Source organism: Myotis nattereri (genome assembly GCF_964212035.1).
Source record: "Myotis nattereri genome assembly, chromosome: 10".
Classification (NCBI taxonomy): domain Eukaryota; kingdom Metazoa; phylum Chordata; class Mammalia; order Chiroptera; family Vespertilionidae; genus Myotis; species Myotis nattereri.
The window spans coordinates 71,086,869-71,103,164 of NC_138085.1; the positions used below are offsets into that span (position 1 = coordinate 71,086,869).

At 54.5% G+C, this 16,296-nt stretch overlaps 1 protein-coding gene across 1 annotated transcript in view; it reads right to left on the reverse strand.

Annotated features, from left to right (window-relative positions):
- Positions 1-1,931: 1,931 nt before the first annotated feature.
- TOGARAM2 (TOG array regulator of axonemal microtubules 2) overlaps positions 1,932-16,296 on the reverse strand; it is a gene marked incomplete at its 5' end in the record, with an annotated part of 35,652 nt that continues 21,287 nt past the window's right edge. The window contains 6 exon segments of the mRNA XM_081101599.1: positions 1,932-2,392; positions 5,315-5,401; positions 10,736-10,952; positions 11,815-12,007; positions 13,095-13,189; positions 13,578-13,695. Coding sequence (XP_080957725.1) covers positions 2,136-2,392; positions 5,315-5,401; positions 10,736-10,952; positions 11,815-12,007; positions 13,095-13,189; positions 13,578-13,695 — 967 coding nt within the window. The 3' untranslated portion in view covers positions 1,932-2,135.

The following is a 16,296-nucleotide window of genomic DNA, read 5'->3' on the forward strand; positions in this document are numbered from 1 at the left end:
CTTGTTTGCTTTTCAGCTGTTTCCAGTTGTTTTAAATAGTTCCACAGAGCATAGGGGACGGGAAGCTTGGGGTTTGAAAATGTACTTGGAAGACAGGCCAGGAACACAGGGAGTCAGGACAATGACCTTGAACTTAACCTCTGCCTTCGAAATACCTGCCGGACTCTGTCCCTGAGCCCCTACACTTCTAAAAAGCCCTGAAATGTTCTGCTAGGCTCTAGGATCTTGACAAGCAGAAAGTTCAATCTCCTGACCAAACCCCAAAAGCTTGCTCAGACTCCAGCAAACAAAACCAATGACATGATGTAAAAATAAGCAAACACTTAAAATCATCCTCCAGAGCATCTTTGATGGCTCCCAGTCCAGCAGGCCTTTAACCCAGCTCGGGCGGTGGAGGCCATGAAGCCCCCGCTGGGACCACAATGAGGTGAGAAGTGCTCACACTGGGGCTAAATTACCCAAAATCACACTTAAGCTGCCTATTAAAACCCAAACCCCAGGATGGCTGTGTGCTGCGCACGCTCACCCCAGGGCATTTGGGGAGGGAAGGGGCGGCCTAGTTACACCTGGCAACGTGGGCAAGATGGGAAAGTGGCCTCCTACCCGGGGCACCCACCTGGTTTAGAAACACAGAGGTGAGTCGACGGGGGGCTTCCTGGCCCGCTGTGGGGCTGTCTCCCCAGAAGAGGCTCAGGACAGTGGCACTCCGCCCTCCGTCAGGTGGGGCCTCGGTGACCTGCCCCAGAGTGTTGCCGTGGGTCTGGGCTTCTTGACTGGGACCATATTGCCCTTGAGTTTGAGGTGATGCCCTGAGCCCTAATTCTTCCTGGTCACACCACTGTCAACCTGCCACCCGCCCTCGTCAAGGCAGAGCCACTCCTCCTGTGTCCAGAGACCAAGCCCCGGACAGCCCCTCTCACCTCCGGGACGCCATTTCTCCGACGGCCCCTCTCACCTCCGGGACGCCATTTCCCTCACGGCCCCTCTCACCTCCGGGACGCCATTTCCCTCACGGCCCCCTCTCACCTCCGTGATGCCATTTCTCTCACGTCCCCTCTCACCTCCGGGACGTCATTTCTCCGACGGCCCCTCTCACCTCCGGGACGTCATTTCTCCGACGGCCCCTCTCACCTCCGGGACGCCATTTCTCTCACGGCCCCTCTCACCTCCGGGACGTCATTCCTCCGACGGCCCCTCTCACCTCCGGGACGCCATTTCTCCGACGGCCCCTCTCACCTTCGGGACGCCATTTCTCTGGCCACTCCACCAGTGGGCAGCACCTTCCCTGCTTCCTCGCGTCCTGGCCCATCCTGATCCAACACGCCCTCGGGCTTCGCGATCCAGCCCAACTGGAGGAACCTGCGTGACTCCAGAGCCTCTGAGTGATTGCAGGTGGCCCTGCTACCGCGTGGAGCGAGGCTCCGCCAAGTGCTTCCACTGACGCGTTTCAATGCAAACTCGCCATCTACTTCAGAAGGAGCCAGAGGGCACTTCCAGGGAGGGCGCTTAGGAATGCCGATGTCCCCCTCTCCTTGCCTCTCCCTGAGCTGGACATGTGTCATGAGCAGGCTGGCATAGGACCCCCGGCGCTGCACAGAGAGTTTGCAAGCAGAAGGACAGTGTCCCCCCCACCCAAGAGCTGTTTGTTACACTCACCTCCAGTCAGGCCACTGGCGCATGGACTGGAACGGAATGACCGACTCAGGGTCCCAGGACTGGGGTGGGGGTTGTCCAGCTGTTCAAAGACTGGGGGGGCTACACCCCAAAATGGCCTGCGCCGTGTGGGCCTGTGCTGCACTTTTTCTCCGTCGTTCTCTGTCTCGGTATCATCCACAGCCCGTTTTGCTGTGCTCGTGCTCTGTTCTGTGTGCCAGGAACCTAGTTACTGAAACATTCTCTGAGGTTCAAAGAGTGGAAGATAAGAAGACCTTAGAAAAATAAGTCGTTCTTTTATTTCTACTGCACAATACACTATGTACATCTGGAACGCTAAGGGAAGCAGACCAGGAGATGATGCCACCATAAACATAAAATAAGATCAAAAATAACGATCGCCTATTTCAGATCTGCCTCTAACCCAGCTGGCAGGGCCGGTGGCTGTGGGTGCCATCCCTCCGTCGGTGACCGGGGCTGCCTCACCGGGACTCCGTGGCCAAGAGCTCCTGGAGGGTCTGGAGGACGTGCTGTGGCTGGCCGGCGGCCAGGTCCTGCAGCCGGGAGCCCAGGTGCTGCTGGAGGCACCGGGACAGCCGACCCGCCACCGCGCGGACGTTCCCCCCGCGCCCCGGCAGCACCCCGTTCCCGATCATGTTGGTCAGGAAGTACCAGAGGACCGGAAGGACGTGGCGCTCCACGGCCTGGGGCTTTCGGGGGCACACCAAGGCCACCAGCACTGTCAGGGAGAGAGAGGCAGGGTTACTCCATCGGTTAGTCTCCGGACCCCAGCTCTGTGCCTCACAGGCAGCAGCCCCCCCAGGGCCGGTGGACGCCTGAGGCCCAGTGACAGTTATGGGCTCAGGAACATGATTCAATCTCTTTTCAAATGAGAAGAAGGAAATTTGAAGATATGCAGCCTGGTGTGTACTAGTATTTGTGTTTATCCCAAATGGTTATAAAATAACATTTTGAATATTTTTTTAATGGAGGGAGGGGTAGGCCAAGGCAAAGTGCTTGGGGTCCCAGCAGCCCAGGAGAGGGGGAGAGGCAGGCACACCTGATTCAATCCTGCCTCTGCTATTTTCTGGCGGGCGCGAGCTTGAGAAAGCCGCCCAACCTTTCTGAGCCTGTTCCCTAATCAGTAAAGATCGTAATCAGGAACCAAACTCTTGCGATTGTTAGATTAGATAATAAATGTATGCGAAGTGCTGAAGTAGGTGGGCAGGTGACAACTGGTACCTAGTATTGCTTAAATCCGCGTTATCACCCATGAGACTTCCTGCAAAAAATAGGGAAAACTTGTACTCAAGAGAGAAGTCGACGCCCTTTCAAATGGCGTATTCCCAGCGCCTGGATGCCAAACCTCACTGTATGGCCAGCTACCTACTCTGACTCAACGTTTCCTAAATCTCCACCTGCAAATGGGGGTGAGAACTTCCCCAAGAACCAGGCCCAGGCAGGGCCCCCTGTTTCCACCAAAGGGTGGGGGGTCCACCTGCCCCCAGCAGCTCCCACCCTTGTTCTGCCACAACCACCACCCTGGACTCCACAAACACACACACACACACACACACACACACACACACATGCACACACACCAAAGGAGGCATCAATCCCGCCACATGAGTTCCCATTCCCCTGGGTACAGGGAGGGGGGCACCTGGCTGATGGATGCATCTCTCAGGCTGGAAGAGACTGGCAGTGGCCCTTCTGGGAGTCATCATGAGGAAGAAACCCCCATTAAACTTAAGCTTAAAAGGCAGCTAAAGTAATTAGCAAAAGATTTACGGGTGTTAAGCTGTGCTATTATTAGTCCAAGCCTGTGTTGATTGGAACTCCTTCTGTGTTCCTGACTGACACCTAGTTAACAGAAGAGCTACATAGAAACTGTTGCTTTGGGGAGAGCAGGGGATATATATAGTAAATAGGTCATCTAAATTGGGGTGCCCACCGACCTCTGGGCCCCAGAAATGACCAATACAAGGACAAGAAGGCTTTTACCCAGAAAATACTGATTTGGAGCAACAGAAAGGGTTCCCTGTCTGGTACCCAGGTTGGTCTAGTGATGTGGCCCAGTTCTCACCCCAGGGCACCCACAGCATCGCACTGTGGCTGCCTCACTCGCCTCACCTGCTTGGGGAAGGCCTGGCACCTGGATGGAAGGTAAGGGGCCACTCCGAGGTCACTGGGATAACTAAACCAGGGCAAGCAGCACGGCCAGAAGAGATGGGCCGGTGGAGGAGATGGCATGATGCCTGCAGCCAGGCTGCATGTGCTGAGCACCCCAGGGCCCAATGCTGTGAGGCGCTGGCTGAGCCAGCAGGTGGAGGCGGGCACAGGGTGGGATGTGCTCTTTAGAGGCACATGAAACCAGGCAGGAGGGCTGGGGAGAAAGGAGGCAGAGGAAGTGATGCCAGACGAAGTGGGCATCGCCCAGGTGGAGGAAGAAGGGTGGAGAAGGGCTTTGCAGGCAGAGGTGAGAGCACGGGCGGCCGGCCTCTCTAAGGAGGGGGGCATGCTGGCACCTAGGAGGCAAGGCCGGGGCCACTCAGGCAGAGGCCCATAGCACGGAGGCTGAGGCTTGGTTCTGCAGCCAGGCTTCTGGGGACAAATCCTGGATTAGCCGCCCAGGGACGTTGTGCACTTGACCTTCTGAGCTTTTGGTTTTTGGTGTGTGTTTTTTATTTCTATTAAAGGGATAATCATGAAACCCCACCCTCCTTGCGAGGTTGTTATGAGGATTTGTGATCCAGGACCTATAACTGGGGGTGGAGAAGGGGGCAGAGTCTAGAGGGCCAGGCGGAGACAGGCCATGTGGGCCCCTCCAGGGAGCCGGTCACTCTCTTGAACACTGCTGGGAGCCATGCAGGGGGGTGGCATGATCATCTGCACCTTAGGGGGCCCTCGGGAGTCCAGAGAGCAGGCTGAGTCCTGCATTGATGGGACGTCCCTACAATGGGGAGGAGACTTCCAGCAAGCAAGCAAGATGGTCAAACCATCTCAGCAACCTGCCCAAGGTCAGAGTTGGCCGGTGGCTAACGGGCCTGTCCCCCCAAAGCCTGTGTCCTTCCCATGCTGGCTCTTCCAGGGCCACAGGAGACGGTTTTGGGCCTGGAATGAAATCACTCGAGGCTAATGCTGTGCACTCAAAGCCGACAAGCTTGGCGCCGGCTTTCCCAGCTGAAGCTTGAACAAGGCAGAGCCGACTCAGGCCCAGGCCCCATCTGCACGTAACACAGCCCCGGGCAGCTGGCTGGGGGTTGAGTGGGGTTGAAATCCAGCCCACTCGCCAGGCTGCACATGCGAAGGAAAGGCAGCTTTCCCTAACTGTCAGGACCACGCTGCTGCTGACCAAGCCCTGGACCGCAAGGCGGGGTCTGCCCAGGCGGGACCAGGTGCCCGAAGGCCCGTGGCGGAGAGGAAGACAGGCTTCGTGGTTTCTGAAGAACTATTCCAGTTATGTGCCAACCTGCTTCATTCTGACCAAATGCAAAGATCATCTTCTGGCCATGGAGGGGTTATCTTTAAAGCCCAGATTATCAAAAATGGTAAATGGCCTGGAATTAGTGTTGGTCTGAGACAAGTGGGCTCAACCACATGCCAGGGGAGGAGCGTAGAGACTGACCTGAGGGTGGGGGGCATGTTTGGGGGTGCTCACCTGTCAGGCGGTCTGTGACGTCAAGCACTGCGCGGCCACTGAGGAAGCGCACCCGCCCAGCAAACGTCTGCAGGAGGCAGAGGTCGTCTGGAAGAGAGGGAGGGTGGCCGTGATGCTGTGGCCTGAGCAAGGGCGCCAGCTCAGCGCCAGGCACCCACAGCACCCATGTGGGGAAGAGGCCCTTGTGTTATTACAGAAGGAACCACTGGTGGTGAAATCACAGGGGCTGGGGAGGCGGAGTTTCGGGATAAAGAGGCGAGTCTCCGGCCTTCTCTGACGTGTTTCTAAAGTAACGTCAGCTCCCGCAGGACACCACGGGGCCTGAATTTAGAAGCTGCTCGTTCTTCCCCGTGCTAGCGGATGTCTCCTGGCTTCTCAGACGATTGAACTTGGAATACTGCGTCCCTCACAGAGACACATAAGGTGAGGAAAGTGCCCTCGCTCAAGGAAGGGACACGAATCTAGAACACACACAAGGTCAGACCTGTCTCCTTCCCCTCCGACGCCTCTGCATGAACCCCGGAGGCAGCCGGCACGCCCGGCCCCCAACATTTCGCGACCACAGCAGCCATAGCAGCCATAGCACAATCCAATGGGAGGCGGAACCAGTAACAAAATGCACTTTTCAGGAATGTGGCTGGGAGTCTGGGAGGTAAGGGGTGCTACCAGGGCAGACCCCGGCCAGTACGTCCCAGGACCCCAGAGCTGACCATCTCGAGGCCAGATTTCTCTTTACAGGGGACAGCATTTAGAGACCTGCCTGAGGAAGTCTTTTCAGGCGAGTTACACCTTTTCTGAGCTCCTGCAGGCCCTCAGCACAGGGTCTCCGTATCCCCACTGGCATGCAGTCAAAGCTTTCTTTTTCCATCGGGTAGCCATTCTAGCAAGAGCTAATGCCTGTTTCCCTCGCTCTCTTCCTGAGACTTGTAAGGTATACAGAGGAGAAAGTGTACTCTCTGCTGCTTCCAAAAGCTCCACCCATAAGACAAGAGTCTCGAAAATAATTTGCGCTGGGAGGTAAAAGAGAATATTGCAGGTTGCGAGAAGTGGTCTCAGTAAAGCCGTGATTGTATAAGTATTTATGTCATCACCTGCATTATTGTGTGCGGGTGTTTCTATCCCCCCTTCCCCCATCAGCCATGAGCTCACCTCTGAACACAAGGACTTCTCCCTTCATGCTGCCCTCCCCCCCCCCCCCGCCCCCCGCTCCACCACCTCACAGTCCAGAACATTCTCTGGATGCAGTTGGACCTCCCACTCCTGGCCACTGACATGGCCTCCCAGAGCAGGAAAAGAGAAAGAACTTGGGGAATGCTGAAAAATGCACGTCCAGCAGACACCTACTCCAGAGCATGGACCCAGGGGCCTGGCACACAACGGGGGATCAGTAAATGCTTGCATTCCGGCCGGCGTGGCTCAGTGGTTGAGCGTCGATCTATGAACCAGGAGGTCATAGTTTGATTCCCAGTCAGGGCACATGCCTGGGTTTCCAGCTCTCCAGTGGGGGGCGTGCAGAGGCAATGATGGCACTCTCTCGTCACTGATGTTTCTATCTCTCCCTCTTCCTTCCTCTCTGAAACCAATAAAAATACATGTTTTTAAAAAAAGAAAGTATAGAAAACATGGTGGCATATGAACAACAGCAGCAAAAACTAGAATCAAACTGGACTCCTGACAATAAGCTGAAGAGTTATGATGTCACTACGCAATAAGCTCAGTAAGTTATGATGTCACACAGCCACCTTCCCTGTGGCTGCCAAAACTAAGTCTGTTCATCACAAGGAGAAACTGGAATGAGCCACCTGAACAGAAAGTGTGAGCTATGGAACTGCACAGTGACTCAAGTGTGTAATGATATGTAAATGCTTATGCTTTGTCTTTTAAAAAAAGATTCAAATGTGTAAGGTAATCACAGCCATGTATACAAACAGGCCCAGAAAAATATCTATAATGAAAAACACCAAAAGTTAATGATGGTTTATTTTAGGAGCTGGGACTGTGAGATTTTTCCCCTCCAGATGCTTTGCATTTTTATTTCCTCAATAATTAATAAGTATGCTTTTGCGTCGTGTTAAATGAAAGACGCAAAGTCAAAACTGTACTTACACTATGGTTTATAACCAGGGAAATCTGTGTGCACGCAGACCACAGAAGGTAAGGGATGTCCTCAAGCACTTGGTGTATTAGAGGGGCACCGCGGATGAATTTGTAAATTCCATGAACACAATATGTTGGTCACATGACTTATACAAGGTAATAGGCTTCCAGTCAGAGAGAAAAATAGCCCAAGTGGATCTGAAGTCACCCATTTCTGAGCTTATCTGCTCTCTGGCCAGAGGCTGCGGTGAATTGACAGAACGTTGGGCGCTCAGAAGCCTGAATGTGGGGGTCTGACCGGGAGCAGGTGAGCTGTCAGCCATCTGGTGCTTCAGTGAGGACGCTCCTGCTGTGAGTCGCCCAGGACCGAGCCCAAAGAGCCAGCCAGCCGGCTCAGGAACTGCCTCGGTACTCAGACTAATGCCCCTACAATCAGGTGCCACTCCAGCCTCGCCCTGGAGAAGCCCCCAGGCAGGCAGGGCCAAAGGGCAGAGGTCAGGGAGCAATGTGTTTCCTTCCTCACCATCTCCTCAAAGGCGGGAAGGGACAGAAATCCCACCTGCTCTGTAACCAACACACCGCCTGTCCCTAAAGAAACCCTAAAAGCTAGAAGAGATGTGGTGGCCTGATGAGTCACCTTGATCACTGACTTCCAGAATAAAGCGGGGTCTTAAGACGCAGCCCAAGAGGCTAGCCCCCCAACGTGGCTGTGCTCCTGACCCCCTTGGCCTGGCAGAGCAGGAAGTGAATACAGCCTGTTGAGCTGTTGCTTTGTGACTTCTCACACTTAAGTACTTCACAGCATTGCACAGATGCTCTGCAGCTTGGGGCCCAGAATCCCTTGTGGGGCAGAAGGACCAGGCTTGGGCGAGAGCTCCCTCTGCTCCAAGGGCTCCGAGCCATTCCCAGGAGGGGCTGCAGGGTGCCGAGGGTCCCCCCGGAACCACCAGGGCCACCAGACTCAGCCTGGGTGACGTGGGAAGGAAGATTTGCACCCCTTCTCTTCTGTGCCACCTGCCCCATCCCTGCTTCTACCACCCAAAGCCCTGGGCCAGGGGGAAGTTTAGTTATCACCTCCATTTCACCCTCTGCAGACCAGGCGTGACCATTCCAGACATGCGAACCCCTCCTGGAAAGAGTGTGTCTACCATGGGCACACCCCGGCAGAGATGAATTCTTCTTGTTGGCAACCTAAATCCCTCAGGTCTGACCTAGGTGGATATGGGACTGGGTTCATCGCTTCCTAGTGAACAGTTCTTCCAAAACCAATGTTGCTGGTGGGGCGGAGAGGGTACGGCTCACAGCAAAGCCACACGGCCCTGAGCGCCCACTGCCACGCCTGTTCAAATGACGCGGAGCCAAGACCTAGAGCTTCACACTGTGGGCCCCATGGGAGCCTTTGCCAGGGATTCACTGGACTCCTCCATCCCTCCAAGGCCAACCCCATTGCAGTCCAGCCTCGCCTTGACCCAAGGAGCAGAGAGCAAGTTCCCCTCCCACCTGCTTCCAGGCTCACTGCACCCAGTGCCTGAGCTGATGGGCCAGAGGGGACACCGTCAGCCACACTTGAGGACAACCTGTCCCAGGAGGAAATGAGATTCCTAGGTGTCCTCCTGGAAACTGCAACCTGACTCAAGGTGTGGTCAGCTCACAAAAGCAGACCCTCCCCAGGGCCCTTTCCAGGGTGCCCAGCCCAGGTACATATGGCGGGGCCCCAGGGAGAGGGGACCTGAGTCTTATGACACTGCGAGACTCTAGCTTCTGCAGCCCGAAGCTGGCCCGGTGGCAAAACCGGAAAGGAAGAGTTAAATCTCCTCTCCCCAGACAAGGGTGCTTTCCTCTTCAAACAGCTAAAGCCTATTTTGCTTGGTGTAGGTTTTCCCAATAAATCCAGGGCCTGCGATGATTTACCAGGAGCTTCAGTTATTGGCAACAGCAATCTCACTTACCCACAGCAGCCCTGAGAACAAGCCATAATTTAGAGCTGGATTTATATTATTTGTTCTACAGCGACAAACCCAGCAAATCATAAATTCCCTCTGAGATGAAGGGAGGAAATTGACAATATTTATGAACTTGAAAGGCGGAGGAGGGCCTGGACGGGCGTTTGATTTGTAACTGGAACTTCTCCTGGAGGCTCCAGCCAAGGACACGGTGCTGGGCCCAGGCTAGGAGGCGAGGATGAGGTGGGGGGAGTGTGTGGGCCAGGCCACGTCCCAGCCTCACTGTGGGGATGCTGTGGGTGCTAAAGAGAGGACATTGCTCTGTACTCATCAGAACGTACAGCAAACAACAGGCAAACAGCAACAGTTCCCAGATCCTGCGCTCTCTTGCATCAAGGCAAGACTGGCTTGTGAAAACTCACGGCTCCACTCCTGGCTGGGACATAAGTCTAAGTGTGACCTACATTCTCGCATACCCTGGGAGGTTTGACCTCGCACGTCAGCCTGTGTACTAGATACACTAAATAGCACCCTCAAGTAATCTATAAAGGACTGAGAACCTAAGTCTATGCACCAAAGTGCCACCTGATGTTCAAGGGCCAAGATGTGATACTGCAAAGCCCGCAGGGAACTGGGAAGGCCCTGCCTTTCCTGATGTCTCTCCCATAGCTCCTTCCGCTTTTTCTTTTCATTCCTCCCCCAACCCTATTCCAATGTCACTCCCCGCCCCTCACACCAAACCCCTCACACCCGAAGCTCTGGCCCCAAACAGTGTTGTTAAAAGGCAGCTCTCAGCTATTTCACACTCAAAAAAGCCAGTGGGACCCCGGCCTGTCTCCTGCACCAGACGACCAAGCTGGCCAGCCCTCCAGGCCCACCTGCCCGTCAACTTGGTCCTCTCCAACAGGCTCGCCCTGCGGTCTCACCAGCATCCGCCTGGTCCCCATGCAAGCCACATTCACTGCTGCCATGTCTACATCTAAGACAATTCTTGACAGCTCCTCCCAACTCCTTCCAGGCAATCCTGACCTGTTTTTCCTTCAATACCCGGCTGGCTCACTCTGGGGCGCCATGTGACGTTGGGTGAGTCATTTACGTCGTGTGTGCTAACGGAGGCAAGACGACATCATCTCCACGTCTCCTCCAGTTTCATCATCTAAGACACGCAGGTGGATGGGACATGGAAAAGCTGCCAACCAAGAACCTCGCAGGCCCTAGGCCACCGACCCGTGCCCTACACAGCCTCTGGGAAAACACTGAACCCGTGCCTTTCACCACTCTGCTGATGGCCAAGCAGGAAGGGTGGGCCCAGCCCAGGGTGGCACTGGGGAGGGGGCCAGCTGCCCAGCAGAGCCAAGCGGGACCACGGCAGGAGGCTCACCCAGACTCTCGACCATCGCGTCCAGTGCAGACAAAGCGGCAGCATAAATCCCCGAGTTCTTGGAGTTGAGGTTGTCTGCAACGGCGACGATGATGGAGAGCAGCATGGGGTGCAAGCTCTCTCCGAGGAGGGGAATCATCTCGGTGAGGGACTCCAGCGCCCACTGGTTCACTTTCTTGTTGGAATCCTGAAGCCTTGGGGTGAAAGCATCGAACACCTATTGAGAGAACAGAAACCAAGAGCCCGTGGGAACCAGGCGGGCAGGAGTCCCACAGCCCAGCCACCCACCCCGGCCAGGGGCCCCTGTGGCCCTGACAGGCGTCATCCAACCTGGGCCAGAACACTCTCAGGGGCTAAGAGTGTGCCGCCTCAAAGGGGTGGGGCGTGCCGGAGGGCAGAACGACCCCACATTGAGCACTCGTGTGCCCAGTTGGAGAGCATCTTGTCAGGTACCCTCACTCTCTCTTTCCTGGAATGATCTTAACAACCCGGCAGGCCTGTGTTCTCATCCTCACTTTGCCATTAAAAACAAAAACTGAGGCTGAAAGAGGTGAAATCACTGGCCCAGCTCACACAGCCAGGAAGAAAGGAAGCCCAGGCCTGCTGCCTCCATGCCTGTGTCTCCGCCACTCGCCATGTGGCTTGGCTGTCAGCAGCCTTGCTCCTGGAAGAAGCAGGCATCTGTTCTGGTTTCCAGCCTGTGCCTGCTCCTCACCCATCCTGGCCCTGTCTCCTGGCCAACTACATGCTCTGCCCCGAAACGTCATGCACATAGCTGGACCAGCAGCGCCCTTGGCCGCGGCACCCTTCACTCCTGCCCTGCTCCCCACAAGAGGGCTGAGAGATGCCCAGGACACCTCTGAGCGGTCCCATGGTGCCTCGTAAGAGGCAGCGCCCTCATCCCTTCAGCCATTTCCAAGTAGTCTTAGAGCGTTACCAAGGCAACTGGCTAGCAAATCCTTGTTGGGCTCCCTTTACCCTGAGGGGTCTGGCCAATGTCTAACCCTGTTCAGAGTTTTCCAAATTGAAGTTGCACTCATGGGGAGAGACGGGGGGAAGGAGGGGGGAGGCAGGCTCACCTGGACCAGGTTGGCGGTGATGAGCTCCGGCTTGGCCTTGCAGTGCTCAAGGAGCCTCCCCACACCTTCCATCCGAGACTGGTGGTCCTTGGCCTCCAGCAGCCGTGTTAGCTCCCGCAGCTGCTCCGCCATCTCTAAGCCACCCCTCCTGGAACAGCGCAGCCCCGCCAGCCTCGGGCCATTGGAGCTGAGCCTAAGCAGAAGGAGCATCTGACCTGGGCAGCCGGGGCATGGGCACACCTTATCCCAGGCCCCTTCCTCCGGGGACAACAATATGATTGCCTAGAGCCCCAGGGGGCAGGGCTCTCTCTTCCTGCCTTTTCTTTTCAGCAGGCAGGTGAAGAACGGAGGAGAAAGCTTGGAGTGAGGGGCGGAATCACGAAAGGATAACTGGGGCACGTTTCACCTAAGAGTCGGGGAAGATCTTGCCAGGTGCCTGAATCCTGCCCCTGGTTGTGTAGGCCCTGCTCACAGTCCTCCAGAAACTGGGACGATGTTAAAAAGTCCTGTTCTCTTTGGCTGGGATCACATGCGCCCTGTGCCCCCTGGCCCATTCCAGCCAGAATGAGAGCAGCTCCATACAGAACTCTAGCCCCATCCCAGCTCAGAGCCTCGCTCTTCTGAGCTCATGCCTTGCACCCGAGTTCCACCGGCAGAGCCCGACACCATTCTGCCATTCATTCCTACATTCCACTCTCTGTCTACTGAGCGCCAAGACCTGTGCGGGGCGCTGAGAACAAGGAGATGAGAGATGGCCTTGCCCTAAGGGCTCAGAGACCCGTGGGAGACAGGACGGCTAAGTCCATGGCTGACAGAGGACTGCAGGATGGGGATGCTCTGTCCCCCAGAGGTCGCGGGGACACAGAGTGTCAGATAGAGGTCGTGGGAGAGGGTGGCGGGCGAGCTGGATCTCGTGGGATTTGGTAGAATAAACAGGCTTGTTCGAGGTGCGGGCGGCCCATACAAGGCAAAGAACCAGCAGAAGCAAAGGCACAGCAGGGAGAGAGAAGAGAAGGGGCCGGGAGCCTGGCTGATCAGGTCTGGCCCAGAGTACACGTGGGAGAGAACAGGAAGCTACTCTTGGAACGGAGTGGGGGGGGGGGGGGAGGCTCCCCTGGGTCCCTGCTAAGGAGATCAGATGGGTCCTCCCAGGAGTTTAAGTGTTAGGCACAGGAGTGACCTTCAGATTCCCGCTTGGTTTCCAACTCCCGGCCAGAGCCACCCTGGCTGCCCCATCGGCATGTTGGAGGTGGAGCCCAGGGAGACGAGAGTGGCCGTACCCGTCCTCACCGGGCAGCCCGTTCTCACACACGGCCAGACTCCTCGACACCTTGTGGCCTTTGGCAGACGGCAGGTCATCACTCTCTTCTAGTCCCTTGGAAAATACACATAGAGCGTGAACCAGAAGGAGTGAACCCTCTGGGGAAGTGCCAGAGACTCCAGCCTAGACCTTAACCTCTCCCCTGGAGGCCTCCCAGGGCGCAGCTGAGCCTCCCAGAGCGCTGGTAGTCAGGGCCAAGTATTAGGGGTCAAGATCCCCATTTCACAGATGGAGATGTGGAGGCCCAGGGAGGCTCAAGGGACACAGGCAGAGGGGGGCAGAACCAGGCTTAGAGGACAAGGAAATCACGTTGACCTCGCCCGGCAGGAGTCCTGGGTGAAATAAAAGCCTCCGAGTGCAGCCCCCGCCCCCTGACCTGCATGAGGACTGCCAGTCTCAGCTCTGGCCCCCTACCCAACACCCATCACACCCACCAACTCACCCGCTGTTTAATGGCCGCCATGACCTTCCGCAAGTCGTGGGATGGCAGGCACTGCTTCAGAAATGCATCAAACTTGGCGTTCGACATCAAGATACTCACCATCTTCCGGCCATAAAACCTGCCACAGGACGAAGAGCAAGATGAAGAAACAGCCCCAGAAACACATCGTAAAGTTGCTGTACAACTTCGCACAGCTTTCTAATTATAGTAAGAGAGGTTTCAATACTTTTACTAATTATGACAATGATCCCTACTTATTTAAAGACTTGATTTGTACAAAAATAAACACCATTCCCATTACAGAGAAAACCACTATTACAAATTTGACATGTTTTCTCATCATCTTTTTCCAATTTATATACATTTAGTTGATATCAGAATGTATATACAACTTGTATACAACTTTTTTTACTTTATCATTAATCGTCTTCCCATGTTGCCCTTTTTAATGACTCATCCATTCCATTGGATGGCTATACCAAACTTTTTCTAGTATGGGTATTTAGAAATCTGAGGAAAGGCGCAGTGGGGCAGAATAGGAGGAAGTGGTCAACTCTTCCTGGTGAATAGTGAGTGGTAGGTGGGGCAGGGAACCAAGGAGGCCTTCATAGAAGAGGTGATCCTCGGGTTGGGATTCAAAAGATAAGTAGGAGTTCACAAGTGGGATAGGATTGGGGAGTAAATAGGAGGAGGGGGCATTCTCGGATCCATAAGACAGCTTGGCATATACCTGGAGAAAGGCAGGCAGGGCTGGACTCTGGAACAGAGGAGGCTAGAGGAGAAGTAGGACCAGTTTAGGGAGAAGGTGAGGAATTGGACTTTAGCTCACATTCCCTGGGAAGCTAAGGCGGGATCCAATTTGCACTGTGAGCAGTGTGGAAGACGGATCTTTGAGGACAAGGCTAGGGTCGGAGACCGATTTGGGGGCCACTGTAACAGTCCAGGCAAGAGAGAATAAAGGCCTAGAGCAAGGTGGTAGGGTGGGGGTAATCAGATTCAAGAGCTGCTAAGGAAGTTGAAACTGCAGGACTTGGTAGTTGACTGGAGGTAGAGCATGAAACATTGAAAATGGCCATATTTTGCTCAACTGACGACTTTATTGATTGTAAAATGCACCATTAACTTACTTTCCACTAAGGAAAGACAGAAAAAGAAAACACTGGCCACGATCGCTGCCTTCAATGATGCTGCCTCACGTGCAAAGACAGCCCTTTTGCATGGGATCTCAGCAACAGAAGGGAGCAGTGCTTAAGGGGAGTGTACAGTACTTGCTGGCGGCTTTGCAAGAAAATGTGGAATTTTAGTCATTCCTTCAGTGATGAATGTTTGCATTAATATCTAATTTATATCCCATCACTCTATTTCAGGGGTGGAGCAAACTTTTTGACTCGAGGGCCACAGTGGGTTCTTAAACTGGACCGGAGGGCCGGAACAAAAGCATGGATGGAGTGTTTGTGTGAACTAATATAAATTCAAAGTAAACATCATTACATAAAAGGGTACGGTCTTTTTTTTTTTTTTTTTTTTTAGTTTTATTCATTTCAAACGGGCCGAATCCGGCCCGCAGGCCGTAGTTTGCCCACGGCTGCTCTATTTCCATGCCTTATATGCAGTAACTTTTCATTTCGAGGCCAAGTAATAGTATAATATTTCTAAGACATTTTAAACAGCAATTAAACTCAGCAATTCCCCGCAGAGCAGCCACGATGTCTTCTTACAATAAATAGGAAAGGCCAACCAGCAAAGAAAGCCTCGTAGTGCAGTTCCTACGGTGCAGGTTTAATTCAAAGGTTTATACCATGAGCAGCAGTGACCAAGTGTGCAAATGTGCAGATAGTAAAACCTAGGTCATAATTGCTCCCTGGTCAATAACTGTGAGCTGCCTGATTGTAAGACATTAAGATGTGGGGAGGAAATGTGTGTCTTGGAATCAATGAAGTATGAAATTCCCCATTCTGCATCTCAGAGGACTCAGTAAATAATAGTGACTTTTAACAACAGAGGGAAGAAGCGGGCTTGGGGAGATGGCAATGGGTTCATTTAGGAGCACTTTGCACTTGAAGACGGCAGTTGGCCATCCTGCTGATGGGCCCTGTGGAGGCACCAGAGATATGGCCCTGAAAGGGTGTGGGCTGGGGCCAGAGGCTGGGAAGCATCAGAGTCTCCTGTGGCTGGAGCCACCGGAAGTGATGGCCCCTTTCAGAGAGAGTCACACGAGGGGGACAAGGACTAAAGACACTAAAGAATGTGGCCGCCGACATTCCGAGGGCAGGGAGGGTGGGGAAATGGCCACGGAAGGACAGGAGAACCAGGGAGTAGGTGCCGTGGAGACCGAGAAGCCTACGGTCCCAGAAGGAAAGGCCAGTGCAGTCAGCACCATCCAGTGTGAAAGGAAGGCCAGAGGGAGAGGGCGTTAGGTCTGGAGAGATGTTAGACGTTGATTTCCATCCCTCCCGGCAGTTAAAACAAACCACCAAACCTTCTCTCCCCTGACAATATTGCTCACGTCAGTAAAAGGTAAAATCATTCACGCGGTTGTTCGTTCACAAACCTCAATGTCATCTTTGCTCCCTCTTTGAAAGCCAACCTCCTGTCGGCGCTGCCCGAACCCTAGTCCAATCCACCTCCCTTCACGCAGCAGCCGCCAGCCCTTCTCGCCTGGGCCATGGGGTAGCCATCAGTCCGGTGCCCTCCTCCATCCCGGCTCCACCCCCCACTC